The sequence below is a fragment of the Rhamphochromis longiceps genome, linkage group LG4 (genome assembly GCF_057381845.1).
Source record: "Rhamphochromis longiceps isolate RC_006_pf linkage group LG4, R_longiceps_female_GT1.1, whole genome shotgun sequence".
Lineage (NCBI taxonomy): Eukaryota > Metazoa > Chordata > Actinopteri > Cichliformes > Cichlidae > Rhamphochromis > Rhamphochromis longiceps.
Window position 1 is genome coordinate 16,390,075 of NC_140560.1, and position 15,967 is coordinate 16,406,041.

The 15,967-nt window shown below is 38.9% G+C and overlaps 1 protein-coding gene across 2 annotated transcripts in view; it reads left to right on the forward strand.

Annotated features, from left to right (window-relative positions):
• The window catches only part of mgat5b (alpha-1,6-mannosylglycoprotein 6-beta-N-acetylglucosaminyltransferase B), a 75,770-nt gene that overhangs the window by 5,652 nt on the left and 54,151 nt on the right, over positions 1-15,967 (forward strand). For both annotated transcript variants that reach the window (XM_085403510.1, XM_085403511.1), the window contains 2 exons: positions 9,186-9,330; positions 15,649-15,758. In XM_085403510.1, coding sequence (XP_085259636.1) covers positions 9,186-9,330; positions 15,649-15,758 — 255 coding nt within the window. The remainder of the gene's footprint in view (positions 1-9,185; positions 9,331-15,648; positions 15,759-15,967) is intronic.

The window sequence follows — 15,967 nt, forward strand, 5'->3', positions numbered from 1 at the left end:
TGGTGCAGACCTCCACAACAGTCCCAGTTTCTCATGTGACCCCTTGACAAAAGCAGTTGCACACACCAGCTCCAGTTGGTATATTTTTAACCATTTTGAGAAGGTAATCACATGACGCTATCACAATACATTTTTCCAAAATTAAAGGTAGAATCAGAACAACCTGATGCATTGCGGTGACTGCAGAATGATCCGCAACACATAACTGAAGAAAAACTGCAAGTGAAGAAAAAAAATTGCCCTAAGATACAGAATTTATTTGCTGGTTGGTCATGTTTTTGTTGTTGTAATTATTCACTTCGAATAATTTGGCAGTTAGACTAATTATCTTAATTGCCCTAATTTATTTGATAAGGACCAATCTCGGAGTCATGATGTAGTGATGGGAAACATTTGTCACATGTCCTCCAGTGTATTCATATTTGTATCACGATTGGCTATCCCTACTCAACTGAACCATTTCAGAATGATATGACCTTACTACGGGGCTTCTAATTTCCCTGCAGCAACTGAACATAGCCTGGCTGCTTATTATCCAATCTGGGAGCTATTAGAGAAGCTCAGTGTGTTCCCTTGTCTGGGAACAGGGTTTAAAAAACAGGGTGGAGTGAAAGCGAAGAGTTGTTGTACACACTATACAGGTTACCAGTTAATTTAATGTTCAAGAATTTGGACTGTGAGGAAACTAGAAGACTCCAACATGAATCCAGAAAGGTTTTAACTTTGATCCTTCAGGCCCTGAGGCACGAGTACAAAACAATTCACCACCATGCAGCTTTCTTATAATAATCCGTAATTTTTCTCCCCACAGACATAAACACATTTTTTTTCCAAGGTCTTTGCCTAAGCACATTCAATTTAAAATAATATACTGGAGACTGCACTAGAGTTTTTAAGGATCAGCTTTAATTGGAGTAGAATTAGAAAAATTATTCAAAGAGCCGCTTGTGGGATGAACCTCTTTCCTGGGAAGTCCAAACATACCTGGAGACATGCTTACCAAATGGTTCATAAGCAGCAGGTTGTTACTGGAATGTCAGTTCATGCACAAAAGAGTGAGTTTGAGTGAAAGTTAAGAGTTGTTATTTAGATTCGGGTTCAGATGCTTTTCAGTACAATGCATAAACATTTGGTCATGTGTAAGGGAAACTAATATAGAAGAGATGGAAAAAGGCGGTTACCACAGTGCAAGCTCAAACCCCAGTGACTTCACTTATAGAAAATCAAAGTCTGAAGAAACAAAACGCAAACAAAAAGAGGAAAGCACTGGGGGTGGCCATGACCCAAAAGAGCCAACAGATCCCATCCCATCTGCCGAACGTGGATAGGATCTAGCATGGATCTTAAATGGCTGCCAATGGCACTGGCACACTGCTGACACAAGCTTCAGGATCAATGCAGATCTGTGTACAGGAGGATTCTTTAAGCTTATCTTCAGAAAACTGACAGAGTTGAAGGAGCAAATTTTATCACTCAGCGGGACAACAGAAATCCTAAACCAACAACCTATGCATCCAAAGAGCTTTTCAGGATGTCTGACCGAGCCAGTCACCTTATCTGCTGGAGATTTGGGCTGTGAGACTTCACAGCAAGCAAAGCTGGAGCTTGCTCTGCTGAAGGTCTCAGAGATTATAGGGGGAGATACAAAGAGCTCCCAGACTTCATTGAAGATACAGGATTTTCCACAAAATAGTAAAATTCTTTACTGCCACCAATAACCTTCAGATATATTGTGTTAAAAGGGCTATATCTCACACATAGTTCTTTCAATATTAACATAAACCGCTGAGAAGTCTCCACTTCTTTTTCAAAATGTGCTGAAGTGCAAGGAACAAAAAACTAAATATCTACAAGCTGTAAATTAGCAACCTATGTGCTGCTGCTCTGAATAAAAATCATAAAAATCAAACATCCAATTAAAATATATTTTCACATTTGCAAATTGATAAAGGTGGAAATTCCGTGTTTCGCACCGTGCGGTGTAATCCAAAAATCATCATGCGTAGGACTAAATGTGTTGGTTTATCTGCACACTGTGGATAGAAGATTAAGGTTTTAATTGAAGTTAGAGGGAGTCGTGTTTTTAAAAAATAGTGCAGGTTGTTTCCATTTTTCCAGGCTGTCGGGCATAATAAGAGGTTGGAGCTGCACGCAGGATAAGTGACAAAGGTTTTCTGCTCTAATAGCTTCTGGATCTGGCAGCTCCCTCACATGTGCCAAAAAGCAGAGAGCAACTCAATCTCAATCAGCCTTTTCTGTAATGAATATTTGAATCTGCAGCGTGAGGACGGGGGGAGGGTTAGCTGAGCATGTCTGAGTTCAGAGCAGGAGGGAATGTATGATTTTTATCCTGGTGACAGGTGAGGTGGAGAGGTTCAGCTCTAAGCTCCCTCACGGAGAAACCTTGCCAGCCAGAGTGGATAGCAGGGAAGATTGGATTTATTTATTTAGCTTTCTGTGGTGCTAATGGGGAAAAAGAATAAATTATTGAGTAAAAGTCAGACTTTAAACACTGCTGCAATCGATAGTTTGGTTGATAGTTTGAATTTGTTTGATTTTTAGCATATACTGTATATAGATAACAAAATCTTTAAATCTTTTATTTTAACCTGACAAAAACCCAACATCAGTTGGGCTTTATTCTTAAATCTTATATTCTTAACTTATTCTTAACTTAGAAATTATGTATTTATATATTTTGAAAGCTTAAAAAAAAGCAGTTGAACGGTGGTGCTCCTGCTCTAGCATTATTTCATTCGAATCAAACACATAAAAGATTTGGAAGTGATTCCAAGTGTTGAACTTACACTTGGTAGCTGTTCAGTGGAAGCGAGGGAGGTCATTAGGCTGAAACCCAAACTAATCCAATCAGGGAGATGGGGAAAAAATAGGAGTGGCCAAATCAGCAATTTGGTTAATTATTTAAAAAAGGATGAATGCACTGATGAGCTTAGCAACACCAAAAGGCTGTGAAGACAACAGAAGACAGCTAAAGTGCATGATGACAGAATTATTTCCATTGTTAAGAAAAACAACTTCACAACATCTAAACAAGTCATTAACACTCTCAGAAAAGAAGGAAGGTGTCAAAGTCTAGAACTGAGAGACACCTTCTTGAATGTAAATACAGAGGGGATATAACAAAGTGCAAACCACTGGTTACACTCAAGAAGAGGAAGGGCAGATTAGACTTTGCCACAAAACATTTAAAAGAGACCGCACAGTTAAAGCGAGAGGCAACAACCCTATCTTTGAACCAGAATGACGGGGAGGGAAAAGTATGGAGAAGGAACAAGTCATGATCCAAAGCATGCAAAATCATCTGTCAGTCATGGTGGAGGTAATGGTACAGCACGGGCAAGTATGGCTGCCAGCGGAAATGAGTCACTAGTGTTTATTGATGATGTGACTGCTGATAGAAGTAGCAGGATGAACTGTGAAGTCTGCAGAGCTACAGTCTCTGCTCAGATTCAGCCAAATGCTGCAAAACTGACTGAACAACACTTCACAGTGCAATTAGATAATGAGCCAAAGCATACTGCAAAAGCAACCCGGGAGTTTCTCAAGGTAAATAATGAGATATTCTTCAATGGTCAAGTCAGTCAGCTGATCTCAGGCTATAGAGCATGCTTCTTAGTCATTAAATACAAAACTGAAGGCAGAGAGACTCACAAACAAGCAGCAGCTGAAGGTGGTTGCAGTAAAGGTCTAGTAGAGCATCTCAAGGGAGGAAACGCAGCACTTTATTATGTGCAAGGGTTCTTTGTTAGATTTTAGGCTGTCAAGTATTTTAAACAGTCCTATTATGTAAAATGATCTAGGTTTGCCCAATAAATCCTCTGAAAATGGGGGACTGTGTATAAATGTCTGTAATTCTGAACCTGTTAATACAGTACTTAAATTAAAGCTGAAACTTTGCACTTTAGTCACATTGATTGAAAAATCCAATCTGTAAAAAACCAAAACTACAACAAATGTCATTGTACAAATACTCACTGGTCTAACTGTATGTCAGTACACAAAGCAATTAAAATCACTCCAACTAAAGCGACCTCAGAGTGCTGCCAATGTCCCTTTTATGCTTCTACATTAATCACCTAACAATGCAATAGTATAATGCTGGTCTATTACTGTTTTGACACAATTTAAACTTTTTTTTTTAATGACAAATCTTCAACTCTATCTTCGCATGTTTTGCAGCTTCAGCTTTAGCTCTGGTACTCTTTGAGCATTTCTGCTGTACTGCTCTTCCTCTGTACCCACACAGATTTATTCTCTTTTTAATATTTCAAGCTGTATCAATGATTCTCATTGATCTACAATGTACAGGTGGGTGGTATGACCTAAAACATGATTCCTAAACCCACTATATTTTTTTTTTCAGAGAAAAGGAAATTCTTCTCATTTATTTGTCATGTTGCATATGTTAATAGTAAACTACCCATCACTTTATTACCTAGTTTTACCAACCCAGCCTTCATCTTCAATAACAAGATTAAAAGATGCAAAAGTCTTGAAACACTCCTCATTTATTTACATTTTGCTAGGAACATAAGAAATGCAATGATTTACTGAAAAATGTAAAATGCATAGAAATACAATATATAAGGCAAGTGAGCAAAAAAGCAGCAATTTGCAAAGAAAAACCTTGAAAGACCTTCAGAGAAGAACTATTGCTCGAGAACATTTTTTTTTAAAAAAGTACAAAGTCTGGAGGCAAAATGTAAAGAAATGGGGGTGGCTTAAGACTTTTGTAATGTTTTTGATGAGCTAAAACCAAAGTGAATGTATTTATCAATCTAATGATGGTATCATGATATCCATGTCTTCACACTGAAGATGGGATCCAAGCTGCTGTTTCTGCTCACAGTCATGCAGTCTAACCTGCTGCTGGCCTTTCCTGGTCTGCCTCCGCACTCTTTTGTTCCCACTTACAAATTTGTTGCTGATTTAAGCAGACTTGCTCTTGCAAACAAACAAGGCTTGACCTTTTCCCTGACGTGTTTTCCATCATTGCAGTTCGTTTCTTTATATTGAATACATATTTTTGGAAATTAAGTAATAAAATACAAAGTCTTTTCAGCTTTTTCTTGTATGTAGTGCCTAATTACAACAATAGTCATTTCACAGCTATTTTTATTGTGTGGTATAGACTCCAGAACATTTATATAATTCAGAGGAAGCAGGTGCATTGCAGAGTCCTTCTAGCTTTATCTATCAGTAGGCTAAAGTTAAAACACCATCTTTCCCTTTAAGTAGCATCTGCACACTGCTCCTTCTTTCAAAACGGTGTACACGGCTGAAGTAGTACATGTATATAATATGACAACATGCATAAATAATAAATAAATCACCATCAATAAATGATCTTTAAAGCATTTTACTCTACACTGCAATTACTCCTAGCCGGGTAACCACATGTATGGGCCATTATATTAACCTTTCAATAAGTCTTTGTGGGAGTTTTGCATGTTCTTTCTGTGCCTGTGTGGATTCTCCCTGGGTATTTCGGCTTCTTCCCACATTTCAAAGACATGAATGTTAGGTTAACTGGTGATATTAAACTGGCTCTAGGTGTGAATGTGAGCATAAATTGTGGTATTTCTCCTGTGATGGATTGGTAACCCGTCGCCCAGTGACAGCTGGGATAGGCTCTGTCTCAAATATTAATTTACAATTTACATTATATGAAGTGCCCGTGTCATCCCCACGGAAACCTGCTGATAGTTTTTCTCCAGGCACACGTGGGGGCCACTTGCTACGTGTCTCTTTGTGCTTTATTGTCCTTACTTATCGAGCTCATTAAAGCAGTGTTCTTTAATTTATTATGTAAGTATTTCTCTTAAAAGAGCAGTTTTTGCAGCCATGTCAAATACGGGGGGAAAATGTGACGACTGGGACTCTGTTAAAGTTGCCCAGAGGGTTGCAGAAGGCAACAGCAATCAGACAGAAAGCATGGTGTGGGCTGTACATGAGCGTGACATGTCCTACTTATTTTTTTTATGCTATTATGCCAAAGAGTGCAGGGCTCTTTGTTTTTGTTTTTTGTTTTTATGTCTGCAACTAAAATGAACACACATGATTTGTATGAATTTTATGATTTCAACATTGAGGTGGTATTAAAATCAGTAAACAACTCTCTGTAAACAACTTAGGCTTCACACACTCACAGCCATTTTCCAAACATACCAACATTTTCTTGGCCCAGCAGAAATGCTTGTGAAAAAGCCCAGAGGACGAGCTTTAAATGCCACTGACTTGAAGGCTGAACATGTAGGGTAAAAGCAAAGTTTGCAATTGTAGACTCAAACACTGAGGCTTGGATGGCACATAAACAATTTGCCGAAGAACTATGGCCAGAGGGCACAGACGCGGCCTAACACATTTCGCGGTGCTGATGAGAAAACTGTGTATGATTGTGGATCAAGTGATGGGGAAAGAATGGGGGAAAACACCGAGGGCCACAGCTACAAAGATAAAAAGATGCTGTATATTGGGCGGACAGGCTGGGTAAAAACTGTGGTATTGAACTTCTACACGGAGCCTGTGGGTGTATTGGAAGGCAGTTGTTTATAGCCGGTCAGCAAGTGCTTTGGACACAGCAGGCTACAGTAAAGATGGTGACCTAACTGGAATTTGTTCAGAATATTGATTGTGCTGTGGCACTTCTGAAATTGAGCCTTTAAAGGAGATTAGCTGTCGTTAAATGTGCCTTTTATTAACCAGCTGATGAGGAATGACACAGAGGAGGCGCTACATTAGCACGTAGATACACTATCAACTCCTGCTGCACCGCTGTCGGTGCACTCAGATCTGCATGGGAAATAACACATTAGCTAATGTTTCCCAAGAGATGACAGAAAACGGGAGCAAAAGGCTATCTGATGAGCAGTTGATTGCAAACATATATAAGGTTTAGTGCTAAAAATGCACTGTGCAGGAAAGGTGGGGGTGGCGGGTGGGGCACAGTCTCAGTAATAGTGATTTACTTGCACAACGTGTGAGAGCTGGATCATTATTGTGGAAAAATGTGAATTCTTCCCACACTTTAGCCCAGGGGCTTTGTTTAGATTTACTGCAGCGAGTAGACGGCAACTGATAGGGGATCATCTGAACCTAGCAAGGAGTCTGAATCCCCCTTATTAAGAAACAGACTTTCCTTTTTGTTTTTTGTTTTTAATAGATGGTTTTAAGTAGTGGTTGCAATTTTCAAATAGACGTTTATTTATGTGGCCTTACATGCTACAGTTTAGACAACATGATAATACACTAGCTTTCTTCTTTCTAATCTTCTTTTTTTTTAAAAACACTAAAATCCTGGTTCAGTGTTTTATAAAAGTATAGTATTAAACTGCTGCTATAATGCTCCAAATCTTAAAGGGAATTCATTTATTCTCTTTCTTTCTGCCCGTAGAATAAAAAATTTGTTGTCTAACTACTGAATTATTCAAAAGGAGACGTCTTTAGGCCAGTTTGACTGAGGATAATAGAAAAGCCTCAGCCAAAGAACAAAACACAGGCAGTGAAGGAAAGTATATCAGTGCAACATTTCTGTGAACCTTTTTTGAGAGGCACTCCTTTTTGGGGGGGGGCACACATACTCTCACAAACAGCAGAAGAAGTTGAGTTTTTCCTCCCCTCTCCTTATTTTATTTACTGGAGATGTAATGCAGTTTATTTATTTATTTTATGTGAAAGGTGACTTTTCCCTGCCCCGTGATAAATGAACCCTGACAAGGGAAGTGCAGCCTGCACACATTGCAGTTTCCAAAGCCTAATGCAATTGATGAGGGAACGCTCAAAGGTGAGGTTTTATTTTCACTCTCTGAGAACAATATGAGGCTATTGTTGGTTTCGGATGTTTTCTTTTTTTCAGGAATTCAGGCTACAAATTCACTCCAAAGTCCCAAGAGTGGCACTCTTTTTCTCGGTTCTTCAATTTTTTTTCTCATCAAAAGCGACTTAAGACCTACCGCCTGAGGCACGCCGAGCTATTTGTGTTTTCTTGGTAATTCGTGCATTTACATTTTAAAATGAATACTTGACGTTGGGCTTAGTGTGACTGAAGCAAACAGCAAAGGGTCAGGACCTTGGCTCAGCATTCTGCTTTGACCTGGTTGTCTGTTTCTGCAAGCCTGTTAATTGACTGGGTATTTGTAAACTGCACCCTTCTGGGTTACCACCAGTCAGGTCATTAATAATCTGAACTAAGCGCCAAAACAAGTCCAACACTGAGAGTCTAATTTGACCATTCCTTTGTTTTGCTGGGTGTGCTGGTTCCCAGTGAGCAGCTGGCTTTAGTTATGGGGGATGAAAGTACATAGAAAATTGACTGAGATGATGTTAAAGGTAAACCAGAGTAAACTGGGTAATGAATTAAAGTAATATCATAAGTAATATAGTAAGACAGGCTCTTTGAGAATCCATGAATAGGGAGCAAAAGAGGCTGAAGAGGTGGAGGTATGCTCTGGAGACAAAAAGAAAGAAAAGTCAGTAGAAGCAAGACAGAATACATTTGTGTACATGAGAGGGAGACTGGTTTAACAGTGAAGATACCAGGAGCAGATGAAGTGAAGGTGGATGAGTTTATCTACATGTGGTCAAACATCCAAAGCAAAGGATGGTGCACACGAGAGGTAAAGAAGGATGAAGGAAGGTTGGAGTTTCAGGGGTAATTTGTTGACCCAGGAGAGTTCAAGATGTTAACATTTTCATTGAGAGTGACCGGACACGATTAGCAATGAGTACATCTGAGGGACAGCTCTGGTTGAGATAAAGGAGACAAAGTTAGAGAGCCATGGCTGACATGTTTGGGTATGTCCACAGGAGGGATAGTGGGTAAACTGAACAAATGATGGTGAACATGGAGCTGCAAGGCAGGAGGAAAAAGACCACAAACAAGGTTCATAGACGTATTGAAGGAGGACATGTAGAGGTTTGGCTTGACCAGAGGAGGATGCTAGAGATGTGGTGAGATGGAGGCAGAGGGTCTGCCGTAGTTACCTCTAAAGGAGGCAGCAGTTTACACCTGAATGACTTCTGTGTTATTTCAATAAATTCTTGTGCCTTATCCTCTTGCTTTTGATTTCCTCATCTTCTCTGTGCCATCTTTCTGATTTTTTTTGAGGTGTTATTAGTCACATAGTATTTATCTGTCTCTATTTTTTTGTTTTGTTTTATTTTAGTACTTGGTGGTCAAGAGTCTCGTGGGGTGCTGAGAAAAATCTGTGACATGCTGGAGGTAATAATGAAGAGGATGGATGTTCTGTCAAAACTGGGCAACACAACTGACACCCACAGGCTGGATGAGCTGAGCTCGGCACTGGACAGGTACAGTATAGCACTGGCTTGCATTTCGATATGTGTATATGTGTATACATGTATATAGACATATATATGATGCCAAGCTAGAGTTGTGTGTTCTGTGGTTTCCTTGGCAACTGACCTTTTCTTATGCCTGCACTTGCTCCAGGTTTAAGGATAGGAAGCTTCCAAGCTTCCTCCTTTTGGTGCATTTATTATTAGTTCCCCTGTTAGATATCATGTCCATCATCTCTGTGTCTTCGTCATAGACAGGAACTCTTTCCTCTCAGAATTCACTTCTGATGATCTCTAGAGATCTGCAGGGACATTTTCTGTTTACAGTATGGCTTGTTCACTGTGTAACCGATTCGATCTGCATTTAATGAATGAAGGCAGACGTATAGTGCCTCACCTAACCTGAACCCTGATTTCACAAGTGTGATGGGAAAATATTTACTGGCTAAAGCTCCACATATTTATATTTCTATGTTACAGTTTAGTTTCCACTGCAGAATGCTCCCTGAATACACCCTCAGTCTCACAGTTCTAACAATCATTTAATTGGCCTCTCAGGGACTAAACTGGAAATGTTACGGTGACAAAGGGCAAATAGTTTCAAAACCAACCACAAATGCTGATACATATTGGGTAAAAGTTCACACTTGAGGTTAGCGTGAAATCTCCCAGCAAGAAAAAATTTGCTCACCTAGTATAATGCTGTGAAAGTAATTAAGCTGTCCTCTTGCTCTTCACCAGCTGATAGCCTTTTACACTCCCAGATTGATGGAAATATAGATGCTTCTGTGTGAAACAACCAATGTATGTTTGCACAATGAGAGGCTGTGCGTGTGACTCCTGTGCTCAATCCGGTCGTTAAGTCTGACGTCACTAGCCGTGTCTGGGCCTAAACTCCGCTGCAGGTCCATATATCAAACGATCACTATGGCATTACTGAGAGTTGAAAAACTGTCTAAACTCTTTCATCTTTAATAAAATGATCAGCGTTCTGCTCTACCAGGTGTAACAATTGAGTTTAACATCCAGGCATCCATGAAAACGGAATTTATGACATTTAACGGAATTAGAAGTTAGCAGGGAGTTAGCTCGCTAGCTTCTATCTAAATACAATATAGCATGTCCTGACTGTCGGGTTTTGGAAACAAATTAAAACGTACAGCTCTGTTATCACTTCCAACATAAATGAAGACAGAAAGCTAAACAGCAGTGACGTTTGTAGGGTTACTGAAGTTTGGCTAGCTGGTATTTAATAATGATGTGCTAGCGACACAGCTATGTTAGCATAATATAAACAAGCTAACTTTTTTTCCACTCGATAAAAGTTAACGTGAGAGTTCTCGGTGGTCAGGAACAAATGTAATCGCATGGCAGGATGCTGTAAAAGGACCAAACTTCAGCCAGGAGAACAACTGAGATAATCCATCCACAATACGAGGTTAGTCATTCATATACTGCTGCATGGGCTGGGCTGTAGTTACATCCTAAGGTTTTAAAAACTGAGCTTAAATAAATGATTAGCGGTAATAAAAGCCGAGGGAGGTCAACAGTGATCACTGACTGTTTTAGGAGCTTTTTGAGATTAAATAGAAGAAAATACAAAACATTAAACATGTTAACAACACAAAAGCCATATTAAACGCAGACTACTTTAGGCCCGGAAGTAGGATTCATCACGTCATCACTTAACGACCGGATTGTATATCTGTGTGACCGCTAATTAATCTGTGCTGCCCTGTTGCAACTTAAGGGATAGAAAAAGATATTTGGCTGCCACTTGCTTCTTGGTAAATGGTAAATGGCCTGTATTCTTGGGTGCTGGCTCTGTATGGACTGAAGTGGAATGAGATTGGGTTTTAGAATTATGTTAAGTTATGCATATAAGCACAGTATGATTGCTTTCCCCTGACACACACGCGTGCATACACACAAAATAATAAATGCTGCCTAAATGAAATCAGACTTTTTCTGCTCGATCTGCATCTGGCCCTGGACCACTGTTTCATTTGTTTTTGCGAGTTTCTGCGGGTTTACATATTCAGAGCTGTTTAACGAGCAATATAAATTCCAGAAATACTACTATATAACACAAGTGCTCATTTGAATAATTCATTTAAGTGTCATGTAAAACAGCAATGATACACTGCAATAAAGTGGTTCCACTAATGAATGTTGGTTGGTTACAACGCAAGCAGCAACCAAGTTGTGTGGTGATGTGCAAAAGTTTAAGGTCACGATGTACTTTTCTCTTAGTCTTTCCATGTCAGATGTTTATGAAGCAATGTGTTGAGCCGTGCAGAGACGAGGATCAGGCCGCAAAGGATCGCCTTTAACCGTTTTAATAGTGTTCACCAGCAGCTGCAAACAGAAAATATTTACTCTTGTGAAAACTCACCCTGCAAGGCAAATCTAGTAATAGCAACCTGTAATCTTATTATCTAACTACTTTTCTTTGGACACACAGGGCATATCTGAAGTAGAAAGTGTAAATAAGTGGGGGGAAAAAACTGTTCTTCTCCACAGCATCAGCACTATTACACAGATTGTAATGCTACGAAATGCTATGCTGAAGCTGTTATTTGCTAATTTGGTTAATCAATCAAGAGGATACAGATCTAACTTATGTCCTCTTTTCTAGTTACAGTTTAATCCACATGTTTTGGGACAGTGAGATATTTTTGTAATTTAGCCTCTGTACACCACAGTGGATTTAATTAGACAATCAAGATCTTCAGTATAAAATTAAAAACTAAATGTGACACTTCTGCTAAACAGCTTGAATTAAAACTGAAACTCTGCACTTTAGACACATCATGAATATTTCATTTAAAATCCACTGTGGTGGTGTACAGAGGCAAAGTTGTACACACACACACGTCATTGTCTAAATACTTATGGGAAACAAATGGTTTGGCAGGATCATTGCGTTACCTTACATAACACTTATTTCAGCCACAAATGCGTATTACTTACTCACTTGCATGTATAACCAGAGAAAATAGCCAGGTAATGCTGTTTTCAGGTGATGTCTGAAATTGAGTATTTAAGCTTAAAGGATTATTTAGTTTTTAGTTGTGTATGGTTATACTTGCAAGATAATATCCAGCAAGATATCAGGAGAATTATTTTTGTGTTTTGTGTATTTTTTAAGAAAACTGATTTGGTTAATTACTACAACAGAACTACTTCCTTAAGTTTAATGGAAGACCGTGGTTTGTTTTACAAATACACAATGCATTCAAATGTACCTGACATACATTACAAGTGAGTGAACACATCTTTTAGAGCAGTGTTTCCCAACCGCTGTGCCGCAGCACGTAGGTGTGCGTGAGAAATGATCAGGAGTGCCATGGAAGATTGTCTGGCTCCACCTGATTAGTGCTGTAAGCGATCGGCGTGAGTAATGCGAAGTACAATTACATTCTCTTCCACTAGAGGGCAGTACAACTACCTGCTCTAATTAATTGGAGGTAAATGATCTAAATTCCAGGAGCAGGACCACGCCTCCAAACACACACCCCCACACCCTAACCGCAGCTCATTTCTTGATTAAGCCATTCGCCTTTATCTACTAAAAATGCTCCTGAACCTAAAATGACAACGTGGGCCCAGCTGGTGAGATGAGTTACCAACTGTTAGTAAAACAGAAGAAGATGAAGAAGAAATAATAGTCATGCTGTGAGATGATGGTGCGCGTAATAGTAATAGATAAATATTTGAAGAGAAAAAGTAGTCAATCTGACCTGGGTCCTGGAGAGAATTCGGACCCAGATGAACGCCCAACAGTCCATCAAAAAAGTGGTCATTAAAAAAGCAAAAAATGGTGCGCTTGGAACAAACCGAACCAATTCCGCTGTACCTGGTGCACGGAGAAAACTTATCAATATGTTTTTTGTGACATTTTTGTTTGGTGGTGTGCCATATGATTTTTCTAATGTGAACAATGTGCCATGGCTCCAAGAGCGTTATTAAACACTGGTCTAGCAATCACATTGAACAGGAGAACTACAGTCTTCCCATAGTAACCAGGCCTAACAATTTCGGGTCCTTCTTTAGATTATTCCATTTAAAAGGTGAAGGATAATTAAAGGCCCTTTTTCCAACTGGTGTTCTGACTTTGAGAGTGTTGGCTGCACCGGTTATGTATTTATATGCACATGTACACAGATAAGAAAACGCCAGCCCAAGCAGAAAGGGATGATTTAAAAAGCAATTGGTAAAAAGTCTGTGGGCATACAGAGAGACTGTCATGTAATTTCCACATTCAGTAATAAAACATAAAGCACAATGGTAGACACTGATCAGATGCATTCAGAAAGAATAGGTCACTGTAATCCAAGAAATACTGGGAAAGAAACGTTGCAGAAATCAAGTATTTCCTCGCCTGGAGAGATGAACTAAATTTATTCCAAAGAAAGAAACTTCATTTAAGTTTCAGCTTGAACACAAGCTTTTCAGTGTGAATTTTAAATACGAAATTCAGATCTATAATGATGCCTAAATATTTATGTTGTAACCGATTCAATTTCAGTCCCTTGAGCTGTTTTCATGGTTTTGATGTAAGGGAGTTTGTGTGCCATCTTTTTGCCATTTAAAAATAAGTTGAACTAGACTTTTATTTCTTCCTGCATTAAACATAAACTTTGAATTAAGTGCCACTAAACGACATCAAAGACAGGCTGCAGACCTTTCAGGGTTTGTACTCCTGAAGGGCATGAACAATAAATAACTGTGTGTTCTGCAGGTTGGGAAATGTGGTGAAAAAGTTTTAAAACAAACTTGTTTAAGGTGTTAACCATGTGTATAAAAGTCTTTCTGTTCCAAAGTTTTCTAGTAGCAAGACCAGGAGACAATCTGGGTGCACTTCAAACTCTTGCAAAGAAAACGACTCGCATAGTGAGGGGATGAAAGTGGATGCTTAGGAAAAAAAAACAACATTTAAAGATTTTACACTTATTCTTGTAAACATAGACCTGAGGATTTCCTTTGTGTATTAAATTCTGTATACCTTTGGGTTTTCATATAGTTGGTTGGATAAGAGATTATAAAACATAATTCAGGGGACATTGCAGATTACGACATCTGACATTTTTTTTTAATAAAATGATTTATACATCAGCTAAAAATCAAAATAATTAATGTCTGAGCTGCAAATGTTAGTAACATGTATCACAATTTATAGAAATGTATACACAGGTTTATAACAACTTACCGAATGCTCATACAAACAGTACATAACTACCTATGAATTTTAGACATCTTTAAAAAAGTGTTTTTTTCAAATACCAGCAGAAACTCATTGATTTTTATGCTGAGGCGTACTGGGGTTTCTTACAAGAGTATTTTATAATTCATCGCACAAATTCTTTAACAATTAATGGGGGCATTCCCAAGGTGAGTAAGTTTATATTTTTGTAAACTTACTTTGGTATTTAGTTGTTTTTTTTTTCAGGTTCAGGTCTGGATTTTAACCGGGCCATTGCAACACCCTCATTCTTTTCTTTTGCAGTCTTTCTCTGCTTGACAGCTGATATGAGGTTATGTCTGTACAAAGGATGTTATTCAAGAAGGCTTGCAGCTGGCTGAAATGCAAATTTGCAAACCTAAAGTGTGCTACCATGTTCTTCTTAGAGATGACAGGCTTTCTCCTTCCAACCAACCTAGTTTTTCATAGAGCAATGAATTCTGTGAAAGAATTTTTTTTTCATATTTTTGTAGCCTCTGTGTTGAAATGAAAGATCCTGGATGTTGAAAAGTTCCTGATACTCCCCTGTTATTTTTTTTATGTATTTAGTTTTGCTTGTTTTCTGGCATGCTACGAAATGGCAACTTAAAATTGTGATATTGCATAATGTTGCTGATTTCGGACTCTTCTTTTGTCTTCATCCTAGTTGTTCTTTAGTTCATCCAATGCATCGTCTTCTCCATTGTAAATATTGGTTCCTGATCCTTTCTCCAGCAGCTTTTAGGCCACAGAGGTCAATTGGAGTGAAACACATTTGCTAACAACCTAATTGCCTTCTGTTTTTATTTCCCCAACAGACCCGCTTTAATATGCAGAGTTACTATATTATCTCAGCAAATAAATTATCTGTCAGTGTTTTAAAAGCTTTTTTGATTTCACGCCTCAAGATCTAGATAATTAACATTTCTTCTTCTGGTTCACGCTTACTGTGAAGAGTGAGAAAACAACAAACTGAATGGAAGGAAGCTGTTACAGAAATATAGCGCTGTGTTTCATTGACAAGCCTATTTGTGGTTCACATTTAAGATATTTCGGGTCTTTACAAAGTGTTTGTGTGTGTTTTTGTGTTTCATATGCTTGATTAGGATCCAGCCCATTGGTCTAGTGGAGCGAATTCAGGCCATAGCCCAGAACATGTCAGACATGGCAGTTAGAGTGGAGCAGATCCTGCAGCGCAGCATGGCCTATAACAGAGGTATGATTTAAAATGCACACACAAACACACACACACACGAAGAAAACAAATACAGCCCTTCTGATGAATCTTCCCGTCAATCTCCAATCCATCCAATCCCAGAGACTCCTTTCCTGCTGCCCACATACTATAAGCCAAACTGTCAAGTTTGGATCCAGTTTAGCACTTTGCTGCACAATTTATGTCTAACATCCACTCGCTTGTTGGTC